General features: G+C 46.1%; 1 protein-coding gene across 3 annotated transcripts in view; it reads right to left on the bottom strand.

The window, feature by feature from the left end:
* CACNA1H (calcium voltage-gated channel subunit alpha1 H) overlaps positions 1-12,187 on the bottom strand; it is a 196,511-nt gene extending 184,324 nt beyond the window's left edge. For 2 of the 3 annotated variants that reach the window (XM_018564684.1, XM_018564686.1), the window contains exon 1: positions 12,079-12,187. In XM_018564684.1, coding sequence (XP_018420186.1) covers positions 12,079-12,171 — 93 coding nt within the window. In that variant the 5' untranslated portion in view covers positions 12,172-12,187. The remainder of the gene's footprint in view (positions 1-12,078) is intronic. The other variant, XM_018564685.1, reaches the window with a different exon arrangement.
* Positions 12,188-16,592: the final 4,405 nt, after the last annotated feature.

Below are 16,592 nucleotides of genomic sequence, written 5' to 3'. Positions count from 1 at the left end.
CCGAACAGAGGAAATTACTGATTTAAAACCGTAGTCATCCGACAAAGCTGTTTATTTACTTTTGGCGGCACGGGTATTGTTTAAAATATGAATCTTGTTTGTTTCTCGGTGAGTCCGTTGAGGAATTCCGCCGCAGCCCAGATATGTCATTCTCTAGAATAAAACATTTGATTTTAACTAAAAGCAGCAGGAGAGAGACTGGAAGGTAAAGGGGTACGCAGCCGGGAGAATAAAACTCCCAATATTTTACTACAGAAACTTCCCCAAGACATAGAAAGCCAGCAGGTGACTCTGACCATCACGAGCCACCTAGAACTGAAATATCACTTCTGGAGGGACTGACCCTTTAATTCCCTGTGGAGCACGCTGCATCCAGTTGGCTTTTTCAAGAACAATATGGTGGATTAGCCTTCAGCTCAGATAACAGAGCAAACACTGATACATGACTAGGGTATTAGAGAAGACTTATTCATAAATATCGCTGCCAAAACTCTCCGCACTCCCACAACCCTCCGCACTCCCACAACCCTCCGCACTCCCACAACCCTCCGCACTCCCTCAACCCTCCGCACTCCCTCAACCCTCCGCACTCCCGCAACCCTCCGCACTCCCGCAACCCTCTGCACTGCCGCAACCCTCCACACTCCCTCAACTAGGGTTGCCACCTGTCCAGGATTCACCCGGACAGTCCGGGTTTTGAATGCTGTGTCCAGGTTTGATGGCAGCAGAAACCCGGACACAAGATGTCAGGCAGACAGGGGCAACCAAAATTAAGATAGGGGCTACTGCCCCCCCCACTGAAAATAGTCTCAACTGTGGTATTTACATATGAATGGGCGGCGCGATTTACATATGAATAAGCCACGACTCATTCTCAAAAAAAAATGTCCGCGCGTCACTAGAGTGTTCGGGTTTCACTTGAAGAAAAGGTGGTAACCCTACCCTCAACCCCTTAAAATTACAAATCAAAACACCAAAATTGGCGTTTGAACGGCCATAGCAGCCTTTTATTAACAAATATAAATAAAACGGGATGCACCGATACCGGTTTTGCGGTATCAACTATGAGTACCGATATTTTGCTTTCGGTACTCACCGATAACAAGTATCAATACCGGTGCTTCCGCTGCTTTGGAGCCGGCTTCCCTAGCAATCTGGTCAAAGGTTTGCCAAGGAAGCCGACTCCATGTTGTTTGGCCCGCTCAATGATGATTGGCCGGGAAACATTCTTCACGGGCAATCAGGAAGCCGGGCGGTGAGTAATGAGCCGCCTCCCGGCTTCCTGATTGGCCGGGAAGCCGGCTCCATGCTGATTGGCCGGAATGAGTATGAGTACTCGCCCAAATACACGGTATCGCCACCGATACAGATACTAGTATCGGTATTGGTGCATCCCTACAAGGAACCCTATCTGCATAAGTAGGCCTCCAGCTGCAGGAACACAGACCTGGAGACAATTGCTCTATTAATTGCAGATATGACACCACCCCACTATACTGAACATTCAAACTAGTAAAAGCAGAAGGGGAGTAAGGCCGTACCTAAGACGGGCCCAACCAATTTGACATTTATGCCTTCAAAACCCGCTCGCTGCTATGACAAACACTCGGGAACAACCAGCAAAGCCCCCCCCGGTTACCCATAAAGAGAAGAGTAAGGGCAGGAGGGTGGAAAGGTCACCTGACCATCGCCTCTTTCCGACTACCTAATCCTAGTTCCCATCCCTTGTCACCGCTAGCTCCGCCCAATTGTTTATGTTTTGCCGGCATCTGTCAAAATGCCATTCCGCCTAGGGTGTTCGTCGTGAGCAGGCGGGGTGGCGGTCGACTTTAAAAAAAAATTATTTCTATTTATTTTTTATTTTATTTTGTCGAGTCGTTGTCATCATGGACAGCGCTGGACGTCGTGATTGGCGTTGGCTTACGTCGGTGGATTCATTTTTTTGGGGTTTTTCTTTTTAAATAAAAGACTTGTCAAAAACATGTCTTGTTTTTTTTCCAAATAAAGAATTTTTTCAAAAGTCTGGACTTTTTATTTACAAGGACCTGTTCGCCTCATCACTAGTTGCGAGTGTCAGGCTTGCAGAAAGGCACAAGCACTAGGTAGGATGCAGCTCCTGCATAGGTAATGAACATACACGCCATTTGTATGATTAAATACAAACTGTACGTAGTTTTAAAGCCATCGATATTATTATGTACACAACAATATTACATTATTTACCCCAAATCAATCTCCTTTATAAAGCATTTCTAAAAAATACATGAAAATGACAAGAATTTCCAACTGAAATCTAGAGTTGCCCATCAAATCCATCTTGCTTCTATAAACCAGCTGACAAGAAGAATGTCAGAAGCCGCCCGAACAATGTGGAATATTATGTTTTATTTCAGCGTGCGTTCACATAAAATCTCATGTTTTGGCAGTTATAGCCAAACAATCAAAATCTTTATTTGGTGTTTATTACCTCGAAGACCTCATGACATATACAGCCGTCCTGGAATTTTACCTTCCCTTGTGTTATAAAACAATAGTGGGTGGTAAATTAGATTAACCGAGCGGAAATATGTCTGAGCAACTTATGTTTAGAGCGATCCTACAATGTCATTTTTCCTCCTGCCTGTCTAAGGTATGTATAATGTCTACAAATGGTCCAGTTGTAGGAAAGTGCTCATTTATTTTATTGATCATTATGGTCTGTTGGATGCCTGAGTCCCTTGCTGCATGCTGTAGTTGCCCCACCTGCTATGTCACAGTTTCAGTGAAGATTCCGTACGCCGGCGGTGGGGTTGATAAGTATTAAGAATGTGTTTTTAACAAGATTGTCACCCAAAAAAATAAAGCACTGTAACAGAAGAATAATAATACTTATGTGTCCTGCCGTCCATACCTCCAAAATGTGCTCTCCTGCAGAGCTTAGATGTCCAAAGAATCCTCAGCATCTGACAATCTTGTAGGAGTGTCGGCGGCCTGGTCCCTGACTGCTTGGTCGCCTGCTGCCGTATGTGGTTCCACCTGCCGGCCACCATGTCACTACAGTGCTTTAGACACACAGTAGTGAAGTAGCATTCAACATACACTATATTGCCAAAAGTATTGGGACGCCCCTCCAAATCATTGCATTCAGGTGTTCTGTGAAATGTCCTTGCTACTAAATATTCCGCGGTCACCTGTTAGTGATATTATAACAAAGTGGAAGCAACTGGGAACAACAGCAACTCAGCCACAAAGTGGTAGGCCACGTAAAATGACAGAGCGGGGTTAGCGCATGCTGAAGCGCACCGTGCACAGTGCCAACTGTCTGCAAAGTCAATAGCTACAGACCTCCAAACTTCGTGTGGCCTTCAGATTGGCACAACAACAGTGCGTAGAGAGCTTCATGGAATGGGTTTCCATGGCCGAGCAGCTGCATCCAAGCCTTACATCACCAAGTGCAATGCAAAGCGTGGGATGCCGTGGTGTAAAGCACGCCGCCACTGGACTCTAGAGAAGTGGAGATGTGTTCTCTGGAGTGACCAATCACGCTTCTCGGTCTGGCAATCCGATGGGCGTGTCTGGGTTTGGCGGTTGCCAGGAGAACGGTACTTGCCTAACTGCATTGCGCCAAGTGTAAAGTTTGGTGGAGGGGGGATTATGGTGTGGGATTGTTTTTCAGGGGTTGGGCTTGGCCCCTTAGTTCCAGTGAAGGGAACTCTTAAGGCGTCAGCATACCAAGACATTTTGGACAATTTCATGCTCCCAACTTTGTGGGAACAGTTTGGGGATGGCCCCTTCCTGTTCCAACATGACTGCGCACCAGTGCACAAAGCAAGGTCCATAAAGACATGGATGAGCGAGTTTGGGGTGGAGGAACTTGACTGGCCTGCACAGAGTCCTGACCTCAACCCGATAGAACACCTTTGGGATGAATTAGAGCGGAGACTGCGAGCCCGGCCTTCTCCTCCAACATCAGTACCTGACCTCACAAATGGTCCAACATTCCCATAGACACACTCCTAAACTTTGTGGACGCCTTCCCAGAAGAGTTGAAGCTGTTATAGCGGCAAAGGGCGGAGCCAACTCAATATTGAACCCTACGGACTAAGACTGGGGTGCCATTAAAGTTCACGTGCGTGTAAAGGCGTCCCAACCCTTTTGGTAATATAGTGTACTTTCAGGAGTGTCAGATGCCTGGTCCCTAGATGCCTGATCCCTGGACGCCTCGTCCCTGGATGTCTGCTCCCCTGCTGCCTACTGTCGGTCCCGCCACCAGCCGCTACATCACTAGTTTGTTTAAGCGAAGATTTCATACGCCAGTGGTGGGGCTGCTAAGAATTATGATTGTTCTTTTAAAGTGACTGTCACCCCAAAAAAATATTTAAAAAAAAGGACATTGTAACAGAAGAGGAAAAATACTTATGTGTCCTGCTGCCTGTGCCGCTGAAATTTGCTCTCATAGAGAGCTTTGATGGACAAACAATCTTCATCATCTAACATACTTCCATAAGTTGGCTGCTTGGTCTCTGGCTGCCCTGTGTCCTGCGGCCCAGAGGGAGATTTCCTCTGACCAGCAGTGCCGCGAGGGAACATGGAGCCGACTTCTCGGCCAATCAAGAAGCCGGGTGGCAGGTAATGCCTTCCCGCCAGGCTTCCTGATTGGCCGGGAACCTGCCTCCATGCTAGCGGAGCTCCCGGTATTGGTATTCGGTATCGGCGAGTAGTGAAAGATAAATGTCGGTACTTGATACAGGAAGAAACGGTATTGATGCTTCCCTAATAATAACTTCCTTTCTATTTTTCTTTGCAGCATATGCCATCATAAAATGACTGGTCCTCTTTGTAGGGCACAAAGTATCATCCACAACATTGGACAAGGATGAAAGCTCTTCCCATCATTAGCGTCTACTCCGAGTGATAGATTGCGGCACTCCTATCCCTGGCACCGTATCTAAGGAGCACCATTCACAGGCGGGTGGTGATAACAATATTTAGCCACAATGGCCGCCATGATTACCGCCGTTCCCGTGAACTCCAATCCCCTTCCTAAAAACCACTGGCAACAAACACTGCTCGGGAGTTATTTGAAGTGCAGAGTTGGCTGCCAGAAGCCTGACTTCCTTTTGTCCTCCGTCATTCGCGTGTGTTTTCAGACAAGAAATATATTTAGCTTAGGCCTGCTAGATGGCGAGAGCCAAAAAGAAAGGAGAGGAAAAAAAAAAAAATCAAAGCGCATTGGGAGACGAAACATGTTAACAATCGCAAGGGGGGGGGCGGGGAGCAAAGATCCGACGACAACTTAATTGGCTCTGGATGTGACCCGTTGAGCAGTAACTATACGCTACGAGCTGGCAAACTCAACTTCTCCGACCCGGGAATGGATTCAATGACTGATTTATGGATTAAAGCTCCCGAAGGAAGACTTGCGCATTTATTTTCGGCAGTGCGCCCTTTTGTTTAAAATGTATATGTTTTATTTTTGTTGTTTACAGAGCCGTCCTTTGAGGAAAGCCTCATTAGCCTAGTTATGTCCGTTAATAGATTGGAACACATTGATTTTAATTAGAAGTGTAATGTACCTTGGGAGCGGGACCGAGAGCGTGCCTCCACTGCAGGTTGACATTTGGAAAGAGAACAGTTTAGTAGGAGTTCCCGGAGACGTCTAATTACCATACGGTGAAACCGGGAATTTTGCTGTCGGAAAGGTACTTTGTCCTCCGCTGAATCTGATTTATTTCAAGGTCTTTAGGTCCATGGGCAATGGTGAACAAGAAGAAAGAGCTACAGATGTGTTCCCAAGGTCAGGCTGGGGCAGGCAAAGCCAACTTGTGATTTGTAGACATGGAAGATGAAAGCGGACGGATATGTAAAGCTGAAAATCTTTTTTTCTTAGTTTTGGATAAAGTGGGAAAGGGTTAGAAACTTTATCCGGGTATGAAAAAAAAAAAAAGATTACCCCCTGCAGTGGGTCTACCCGCATACTGCAAAGGCTAAGGCCTCATTCACACTGCCGCGCATATACGCGCGTGCGTACGTACGTATTGTACCATATGCAACATATGCAAATAAATGGCTCCATACACACAGGCGCGTATGGAGCCGTATATTTGCGCAGCGTATATATGCGCAAAAACAGAATGGAACAGAGATGCGTCCGGGCAGTGTATCTCTGTGTATTTACGCGCACATACGCGTGTTTACGCGCGTATACGCGTGTACATGCGTACAGCACATTAATATTCCATTACGAGTGATGCATTCTGGGATTGCATATAGTGCACGCATATACGCGCATAGACGCGTATATACGCAATATACAATTTTGCTTGCGTTGTGTGATAATGAGGCCTTAGTGCTCATTTTGTCTGGGGGGCTCATATTAAAAAAAAAATATTTTTGCTCACTTACAGGACAGAAAGTGAGCAAAAAGTCATTTTCGTTGTCACCAGAACAAGAAAAGAGGAGAAATTGTTTAATGGGGACACTTGTCTTGGTGATGGCTAACTAAAAGGTTATTTCCCTCACTTTGAAGAGATTTCTTCCCACTTCCTGTTGTGTGTGCAGGACAGGAAGTGAAGGGTAAACTCAGCAGTAGATGCACCGATATATCGGCCGCCGAAACATATCGGGCGAAAATGGCACTTTTGGCTAAATGCCGAAAGTGCAATTTTCTGGCCGATACAGCGGCGCATCCGTGTATTCGCTCTTCCCCGCTGGGCGCTGCTCTGTGTCCCAGCGGGGAGGAGAGAAACTGTCACAGCCAGCCGTGCGCTGCGGGAGAAGAGCGCTGTGAGCAGCCGGCGTCTCTCCTCCCCGCTCAGCCTTCTGTCACAGGTGGCAGAGCGGTGTGTGGGTGGAGACAGCCAGGGCTGTCACAGGAGGCTGAGCTCTCCTCCCGCACTGCCCCGCCCAGCCTCCTGTGACAGCGCGTCATGATGGAGAGCGGTAGAAAAATGTCACCAGCATGATGGAGAGCGGGTACAAGCAGTCAGTGATCAGTGATCGCTGAGTGTTTGTACATAATTGAGGACAGAGTATGGTTACTATATCCTCAGTTATGAATGAATGGGAAGTGATCTACATCACCTCCTGTTCATTCATGATTGTGGATCTATATCACTTTCTGCCCATTCATGATTGTGGTTATAGTAAACACACTATGTCCCCAAGTTTTGAATGGACAGGAACAGTATAGAGGATTCCGGTTTAGTTATAACAGAGGCTGCAGAATAAGGCCCCGTTCACATATAGCGACATACCTTTTGCAGCGGATCCGCACGGCCGGGATAGCGCGACTTTCGGGGCGACGTTCCAGCGACGATCCAGCGACGGTAGCGCGACCTTCCCCGTCGGGCTCCATAGAAAAAAAGTAAAATCGCGCAAAATCCGCCGAAAAAAGGGTCCGGTAGAAGCGACTTGCGACCGCGACGAGCGACATGGAGTTAAGACAGCTCCATTGAATAACATTGGCCGGCGACTTCTCGCGATATCGCGCGGCAAAAATGCGCGATATCGCGGCGGAAATCGCGCGACAATTCGCTATATGTGAACGGGGCCTAAGAGATTGAGCAGACTCTGTGTCCTCAATCTCTTTTTCTATTTAAAAAGGAAATAATCAGAGGTCTGTTTAGATATTTCCCCGAAGCCTCTAAAAGTAAAGTTTAAAAAAAAATTTGAATAAATAAATATAAAAAATTAAAATGTTTATAAAAAATAAATAAAATTAAAAAGTTAAAAATCCAAAATAAAATAAAAATTAAATATTTATTGGGAAGTGATCTACATCACCTCCTGTTCATTCATGATTGTGGATCTATATCACTTTCTGCCCATTCATGATTGTGGTTATAGTAAACACACTATGTCCCCAAGTTTTGAATGGACAGGAACAGTATAGAGGATTCCGGTTTAGTTATAACAGAGGCTGCAGAATAAGGCCCCGTTCACATATAGCGACATACCTTTTGCAGCGGATCCGCACGGCCGGGATAGCGCGACTTTCAGGGCGACGTTCCAGCGACGATCCAGCGACGGTAGCGCGACCTTCCCCGTCGGGCTCCATAGAAAAAAAGTAAAATCGCGCAAAATCCGCCGAAAAAAGGGTCCGGTAGAAGCGACTTGCGACCGCGACGAGCGACATGGAGTTAAGACAGCTCCATTGAATAACATTGGCCGGCGACTTCTCGCGATATCGCGCGGCAAAAATGCGCGATATCGCGGCGGAAATCGCGCGACAATTCGCTATATGTGAACGGGGCCTAAGAGATTGAGCAGACTCTGTGTCCTCAATCTCTTTTTCTATTTAAAAAGGAAATAATCAGAGGTCTGTTTAGATATTTCCCCGAAGCCTCTAAAAGTAAAGTTTAAAAAAAAATTTGAATAAATAAATATAAAAAATTAAAATGTTTATAAAAAATAAATAAAATTAAAAAGTTAAAAATCCAAAATAAAATAAAAATTAAATATTTATAAAATTTGAAAAAATTAAAATAAAAAACATTTTTGGTTTCGGCCTGACATTTGTTTTTATTTCGGTTTCAGTTTTGAAATTGCCACTTCGCTGCACCGCTAGTTTTAACCATTGCTACTGTATCCAATTTTAAAAGAAATGTTTTGGATGTAAATATACTTCAACATATATTTGGGGTTATCGGGAGTCAACTAGGATTGTTGCAATGACCGACGCTACAGGAAGAGTCCTGTCTGTTTCTCAGCACTGCTGCGGCCTACGCTACGTGCGGCAAGTTCCCGGAGGACCGTCTACCATTTACAATGATCTGGTCTGTGCATACAAATAGGCATCCTTCATCCCGACACTTTATAGCGTCATAAAAAGTCAACTCTGCGACCCCACAGAACGGCGCCAGGACTCAGTACCTTTCATGATGACTTTATCGTACGCGCCCCTCGGCAATGCCGACACTTCATTTATATCTTTTTCCTAGGAAACCGAAGCTTTAAGAACTTAAAAAATGAGATTTGTGATGTCTGTCTGAAATAGTAACTTATTTCAGTCTAGCAGTGCAGGAAGTGGCTAAATAGAGCTGGGGTGGGCAAGTCCGGCCCACCAGCTGTGCTATTACTACAAATCCCAGTATGCTTCTGCCTCTGGGAGTCATGCCTGCGGCTGTCAGCTTTGCAATGCCTCATGGGACTTGTAGTTCCACAACAGCTGGAGGGCCGAGGCTGCCTACACTTGCTCTAATTCATAATACTACCTTATATATTGGTATGAAATATGCTCTCCATATAACTTTATCACATATAAGGGTCCTGTGTTGTTATTATAAATGGATTCTTCTCTAAAGCTGCACTCCAGGCAAACAGCGAAATGCACAGATGAAATGCAACCATGGAATCTGTTTTACCTGCCAAAGGATTTGTATTTATTTCAATCCAGCCCTGAGATTTATACAGCTCTGCCACACAGAACAGCCCTGGGAAATCTACTCAGTCGTGTCATCTCCCCAATACACAGCTTTGCCTCACTGTACAGCACTACATGGCAGGGCAGGAGACCTGACTGGACAGCCCTGCCTGGCAGGGCAGGAGACCTGACTGTACAGTACTACCTGGTAGGGCAGGAGACCTGACTGTACAGCACTACCTGACAGGGCAGGAGACCTGACTGTACAGCACTACCTGGCGGGGCAGGAGACCTGACTGTACAGCACTACCTGGCGGGGGAGGAGACCTGACTGTACAGCACTACCTGGCGGGGGAGGAGACCTGACTGTACAGCACTACCTGCAGGGCAGGAGACCTGACTGTACAGCACTACCTGGCAGGCAGGAGAGCTGACTGTACAGCCCTGCCTGGCAGGGCAGGAGACCTGACTGTACAGCACTACCTGGTAGGGCAGGAGACCTGACTGTACAGCACTACCTGGCGGGGGAGGAGACCTGACTGTACAGCACTACCTGATAGGGCAGGAGACCTGACTGTACAGCACTACCTGGCAGGGCAGGAGACCTGACTGTACAGCACTACCTGGCGGGGCAGGAGACCTGACTGTACAGCACTACCTGGCGGGGGAGGAGACCTGACTGTACAGCCCTGCCTGGCAGTGCAGGAGACCTGACTCTTCTCTGCTACAGTTCAGTACCACTTACAGGTCTTGTCCTTCCCCCAGCCTGTGATTGGACAGAGAAAGCAGTACTCTGATGAGCTCATCTCTCTGTCACTCTGCTCTCTCCCCATATCAGCATGTTTCACAGAAACTGCAAGAGGCTAATACCAAGTCAAATTCAGGCACCTACACTGCCTGCATTTAAACAAAATCCATTCAGGGATGCATTCATGAATATAAAGCTGCATCCATTTGCGCCTGTTATATCTGCCTGGAGTTCAGCTTTAAATGATCTTGTTCCCCGGTGGGTCAGAAGTCAGCACGCTTCCACGGATGTGATTGGCTGCTTCGCTGCCGTCTTGTTGTTAATAATATATAATGCTATGTTCTATTTTGGTTTGGGATTTAAATATAAGCTGCGCTCCCACAAGACCTGCGCCAGAGTGGAACATTCCGCACATGCTTGTTTTGATGGCGGCCAGATACGAGAATACCTGCCGCAGCCACCTGAGCTGAGCGTGTTTAGACAGCTGTAAAATTAACCTTGCCGGTGACAGCACAACAAGGGCAAAGAATACGGCAATTTCTGCTATTTTCTTTCTTTTATACATGACAACACCATAACAATGCATCCGGCTGCTCTAAAGTTCTTATAATTCAGCTTTTGCACGTCTGCAGGAAGTTGTCCTCATCTATAAAGTTATAATACTGACACAGAGCATGCTCACTGTGCTCCTTCTTTGGCATCTTCCCAGCATGCATCACTCACTCTCAACTGGCTCACATTTGTTGCATGCTCTGAGACAGCACTAACCCTCCTGCCAGCCCTTTTAGGGGAACTTAAAGCTGGAGGTATTGGACTCAGCTCTGTCCCTGTAATGAGGTGGATGCCTTAGGCGGCATCTCTTTGGGATATGGGGGGGTGGTAGGTGTGACCTGAGCAGCCTGTGATGCTCTGGCAGGCATCCCTCCTAGCTCACTGACGTTACTAGTTTCCAGGGGCTTATCCATACCCCAGGTAAACATCTAAAAAAGCTTTTAGGAACCTGTGATGCTCTAGCCAGGGTCCGTTCTAGCTCACTGTAGTCACTGGTTGCCAGGGGCTGAGCAGGACAGCCTGGCTGGCGTCCCACCCAGCACCAGGCAACCGGTGGTGACATCAGTGAGCTGGGTGGGATGCCGGGCATAGTTACCAGGCACCCCCCCTACGTGTGGTAATTAGCACTGCCAGGTTAAAGCTGAACCCCAGACAAACATCTAAAACAGATCTGAGCAACCTGTGATGCTCAGGCCGGCATCCTGCCCAGCTCCTGGCAATCAGTAACATCAGATTCCATAACAGGTACCGTGAAAAAATGAGTGAGCAAGAAAAAGGGGAACATGGGTTTAGATACCAGTGCAAGATACATAGATGACATACTTTTGGATAAAAGCCTGGGCTGTGACTTCATCTTTAAGAATTCTCACAAAGACTTAGGTCAAGGTACAATAAAAAACAAACATATAAGCATATGTCAAAGCACAATAAAAAAACATATCTATACATCTATGCACATTTCCCCCAGGTTTTATCCCTTTAAAGACCCTGCAACTACAGAAAAGTACCTGTTGATCTGGCAGAAATGCATTCGTTCTTGTTGTGGGCTGACAACACACAGCATTTTTGGTGCACTTAGTGGTGTCAGCCCTACCCAGTGTATTTTGCTAAACTACTTAACCACTCTCAGATCTCTCTAACATAAAGGCTGATCATTCTGCAGTCCAAGATAAGAACTGATAGGACTGATTGAGATAGCACAACACTGGACACGCAGGACAGATCTGAATTTCTGGCTAGATCAACGGGGTTTGTTTGCACCTATTAAACATAGAAAACTAAATACTTATTCATGGTATATTTAGCAGAGCAAAAGGTAACAAATAAGACATTATACGGGCATTCATGCCCTTTAAACTTTCCCCTTCCACCCCATTTTATTCAATTAGACTGCAACTGCAATTTTTGTTCACTGCTGAGTGACAGGTCCTCTTACCTCCAGGATGGTGCATCTCTCTGACAAACATTCCACGTCTTCACAGGGCTGGAACATCCCGAGGGTGACGCAGTTCAGCAAAATGACCAGCATGCTGAAGTGCTCGAACCACGTGGAGAAGATGGAGTTAAGGAAAGTAGTTTTGTATATTGAGTAGGGTTTGGGGGGTCGGGGGGAGTGGGGGTAGAAAATACAACACAGAGTATACATGAATCACATTACTACCTACAAGACATTGATAGAAAACATCAGGATTGCATCTGTTTCCGAATATTTTTTTACCTGCTGCCATTAGATCAGTGGTTCATGGATTGTGATTATTGGACGACCAGGAAGTCCAAACCATCCAAGGCATTTTCTGAACTATAGATGCATCCAATCATCTTCCGAGACTATTATTAAATAAGAGATACAACAAAGAAACAAATCACACAGAATATAAACGTTCGCGCCAAATACTTACTATCGCACCCTTTGAATGGTTCCTGCATGTTGGTAGGCAGTAAGCTCAGACAGACCGGTTTGTCTTCTGTGTTCATTCACAAGAGATCAGACCAACAAGCACCTCACTGATCATCGTGCTATCTCTCACATACAGTAATACATTTGTACTATTGGGGGCTGTTTTATAAACCTTCCACCCAGCGTATAGCTGGGTAATTACCACCACTAGGTGGCCCTGTAGAGCATAAGAAGTTCCTGTGCTCTGCAGAGCCTTCTAGTGGCGGTAGTTGTTGGAAATTTGGGATTGCCAATGACAGTCATTTTGGTGTTACCCCCTCTAAAAAGTCGGGCACTAGGTCATGGACCGAGAGCCCGACAGTGTCAGGAGAGAGGAGTGGACCCGGTGGCATACCTCATCCCGCCAGGTGATCGTCCCCTCCCCTCTCTGCCGGCGTCCATCACCAAGATTGCCGCCGGCAGGAGTCAATTAGATGGGCGCGCATGCGCAATGGCACCATCGCGCATGCGTGTGGTGACGTCACGCGCATATGCGATGACATCACGAAGGGTGCCACCCGATTTCCGCTCCGGGTGACACCCGGGCCTCGGAACGCCCCTGGGGATTGCCAATCACTTTCTATCACAATGACAATGGCCACCAGTACAAAGGGGTGAATCTCCGCAGCAGAAGAATAGACAGCCATAAACCCTGACAGGGACTTCAACCCTTCCCCAATGGAAGCAAAACCCAAATAAGTTTTGGCTTCACGCCCTGGGGTGTGTTCCGGGTGCCTTTTTGCATACTTCTGCTAAAACATGTACCAAGATGTATTTGCATACAAATGTGCCCAAAAGTGAACTGCCATGTGCAGACATGCTTTGCATTTTGATTGATTACAGGTATTTATGTAGCACTGACAGTTTAAACAGCACTTTACATAGTGCACATCAGTCCCTGCCTTCAAGGAGCTTACAATCTAAGGTCCCCATTGCACACACACATATAGGGCCAATTAACCTTCCAGCATGTCTATGGAGGGCGAGAGGAAACCCACGCAAGCACAGGGAGAACATGCAAAATCTTTGCAGATAGTGCCCTGACCGGGACTCAAACCGGGGACCACCAGGGCTCTAAGGGAGAAGGTTTAACCACTGAGCCACTGTACTGTCTAAATTGCATGCTGGCTCCTCTGGTAGCACCTTTCACCGGTTCCCACATAACATTTCGATTGGCAAAGAGCTGATGTCTGTTAATTGGCCCTCTCATTAGTATTATGTACCAGGCATGTTGAAACATATAATCTGTATCCCTTCATATGGAAAATTACAGATGGAAAGATCTATGGACACAGGGGAGACGAAGCTTTTCCACAGAAAAACACCAGGATAAAGGACTAATCACCACTACACTTATGTCACGCTCAGGGCCCGATTAAGCATAATAAGCACACGCTTGGGGCACCAACTACAGCGTTCTCCCATAGCTATCATGCCCTTAAAGGATAACTGCACTTAAAAACAACATGCATGTATCTTTTTTTTTGCCCCTTTGCCCTGAGCTAACTGATCCTACCCTCCTATCCCACACACGTATAATTACTGAGATATGACGGCCGCATTCTCTGCTGTCTATTTACATCCATCGCCGCAAGTGCTCCCCCTTCTGGCCACGCAGGTGCATTACAGTCCGGGCTGGGAGCCCCATAGATTTCCTAATGCTTAATTATCAATTATTAAAGAAGCAATTTCCCTCATCATTTCTGAATAAAAGGCCTTTGATTGATTTTGATCTAAATAAAATTGAGCTGTCACTCTGCTCTCTCCTCTTATCAGCAAGCACATGAACTGCATGGTTTCTTGTACTGCTTCTTCTTCTTACACTTCAGCTCTGCTGTACAAGGACGGCAAGAAGCTCATACCAGGTCACATTCAGGTACGTACACTGATTGCATTTTAGATAAATACATTTAATGATATATTAATGATTCCGGAGCTGCATTAGTTTGTGCCTTTTATATCAGCTTTAAGAGAAAAAATATTTGGGAAAGAATTCCTATATTGCAGCATTGACATCCGCAATGGAAGTACTTCTATTTTCGGCCTATGAAAGCAAGTTCACCATATTTGATTAGATCAAAGCTGAACTTACAAAATCACAGATGAAACAAAGAGCAGAGCTGCAGCTATCACATCTCCCCAGAAATATCTTCCCCACCCGTTACCCATCGGGACCTTGTATCTCCATCTGTCCCATAGCACTGAGCTTGTATAGTCAGACATGAGCTGGCTCCTCTCCATCCCTGGTTCACCTACAGCGTCATGCTACTTCCCAGGAACCGTCTACTTCTTACCGCTTCACTAAGTCTCAACAGGACCGGTCATGTGACTTTTTGTCTTTTCTTTCTACCAGTTAGCTGCCTCATTTCCCCTCGGCTTATATTCGGGTCAATACTTTTTCCCAATTTTTTTTGTAAAATTAGGTACTTTGGCTTATATTCGGGACGGCTTATACTCGAGTATATACGGTAATTCGTTTGTAGAAGATTTACATTTACAGCAGAATATAAATTCTTTGGTCCCAGGTGAGCTGAATGAGCAATATTTGATGTATGTGGATTAGCTGGTGATATTTACAGCTCTGGGCCCTAAAAAAGGAGCAATGCTGAGCCCCCCGGAACTTGGCGGATTTTATTTCTGATCCCTTGTTGTGACAAATTAAAATGTACTGGACTTACAGTATATCTGCGGCATCCTCACACACCTTGGGCCCCATTCACACTAAGCGACATACCTTTAGAAGCGGATCCGCATGGCTGGGATAGCGCGACTGTTCAGGGCGACGTTCCAGCAACGATAGCGCGACCATCCCCGTCGGGCTGCATTAAAAAATAGACATCCGCCGGAAAAAGGGTCCTGCAGGCGCGACTTGCGACCGCCACGAGCGACATGGGGCTGTACATTAAGACAGCTCCATTGAAAATCATTGGCCGGCGACTTCTCGTGATATCACGCGGCAAAAATGCGCAATATCGCGCGGCATTCCGCTCAATGTGAATGGGGCCTTAGACTTCTCGGGGAGACACCCTAACTGATAAAGAGCGGCCTCTGAAATCTTATGTCTCATGTTTTGGGTCCAGTGCTCTACCATCACACTTCTGTTATACCAAAGAGGTCAGAAAGTGAGAGAAAAGAAGGAAGGGAACTGAAGAACGAAAACAGTAAAAAGGAAGGAAGGAAGGCGTAGATTGTAAGCTCTCATGGGCAAGGGCCCTCCTTACCATTTTGGCTTGACTTGCATTATAACTGTAATGTCTCCTTATATTGTAAAGCGCTAGCACACTGTTGGCGCTATATAAATAATAATGAAGAAAGAAAAGAAAGAAAGAAAAATGGTAGATACCAATCGCGTCTATGTACTCATAAGAAAGAAAGGAAAAAGGATAAAGAAAGGAAGAAAGGATGAAGAAACAAAGGAAAAAAAAGATACCGATCTAGTCTATGAGAAAGAAAGAAAATTAAAGGAAGAAAGAAAGAAGGTCTATGTACTCAAAAGAAAGAAAGAGAGAAAGGAAGAAAGGATGGAGAAACAATGAAAGAAAGAAAAATAAAGATACCAATCAAGAAAGGGCCTTAGAAATGCAGACACCCAGCTGGGCCCGGCACAGTGAAGTCAGGTGGTGCCGCAGTTTCGGGCAGTTCCCCTCTCGCAGCACTTGTACACTGTAGAGGGTTATTACAGAGGAACAATCAGCACTTCAGAGCGCTGGAAGGATTTGCCGACACAAGCTGAGACTTCACATCAAGCTGGGAAATTCTTTCCTTTGCTATGAACGAATGCTGTGACCACCATTGGGCCACATTCACACCTTTGCGTTTTTCAGCGCGCTTGCAGTACATAACCTTTAAGTGCCTTTAACATGCATCCCTTTTATCCTAAGCCGCACTGCAGATGTCACAAGCAAGTTTTTATTTAACACATCACCTTGTAACTCTAAGCTGTGAATGCAGCCATAGGCAGCTGCTAAGAAAAGCACTAAGTAAGCACAACTGAACAATTCTGCCCCAGGATC

This window comes from Nanorana parkeri, unplaced genomic scaffold, assembly GCF_000935625.1.
Source record: "Nanorana parkeri isolate BGI_ZX_2015 unplaced genomic scaffold, ASM93562v1 scaffold772, whole genome shotgun sequence".
Taxonomy (NCBI): domain Eukaryota; kingdom Metazoa; phylum Chordata; class Amphibia; order Anura; family Dicroglossidae; genus Nanorana; species Nanorana parkeri.
Note: the sequence above shows the minus strand (reverse complement) of the source record. Positions and strands in the feature narration are given on the sequence as shown.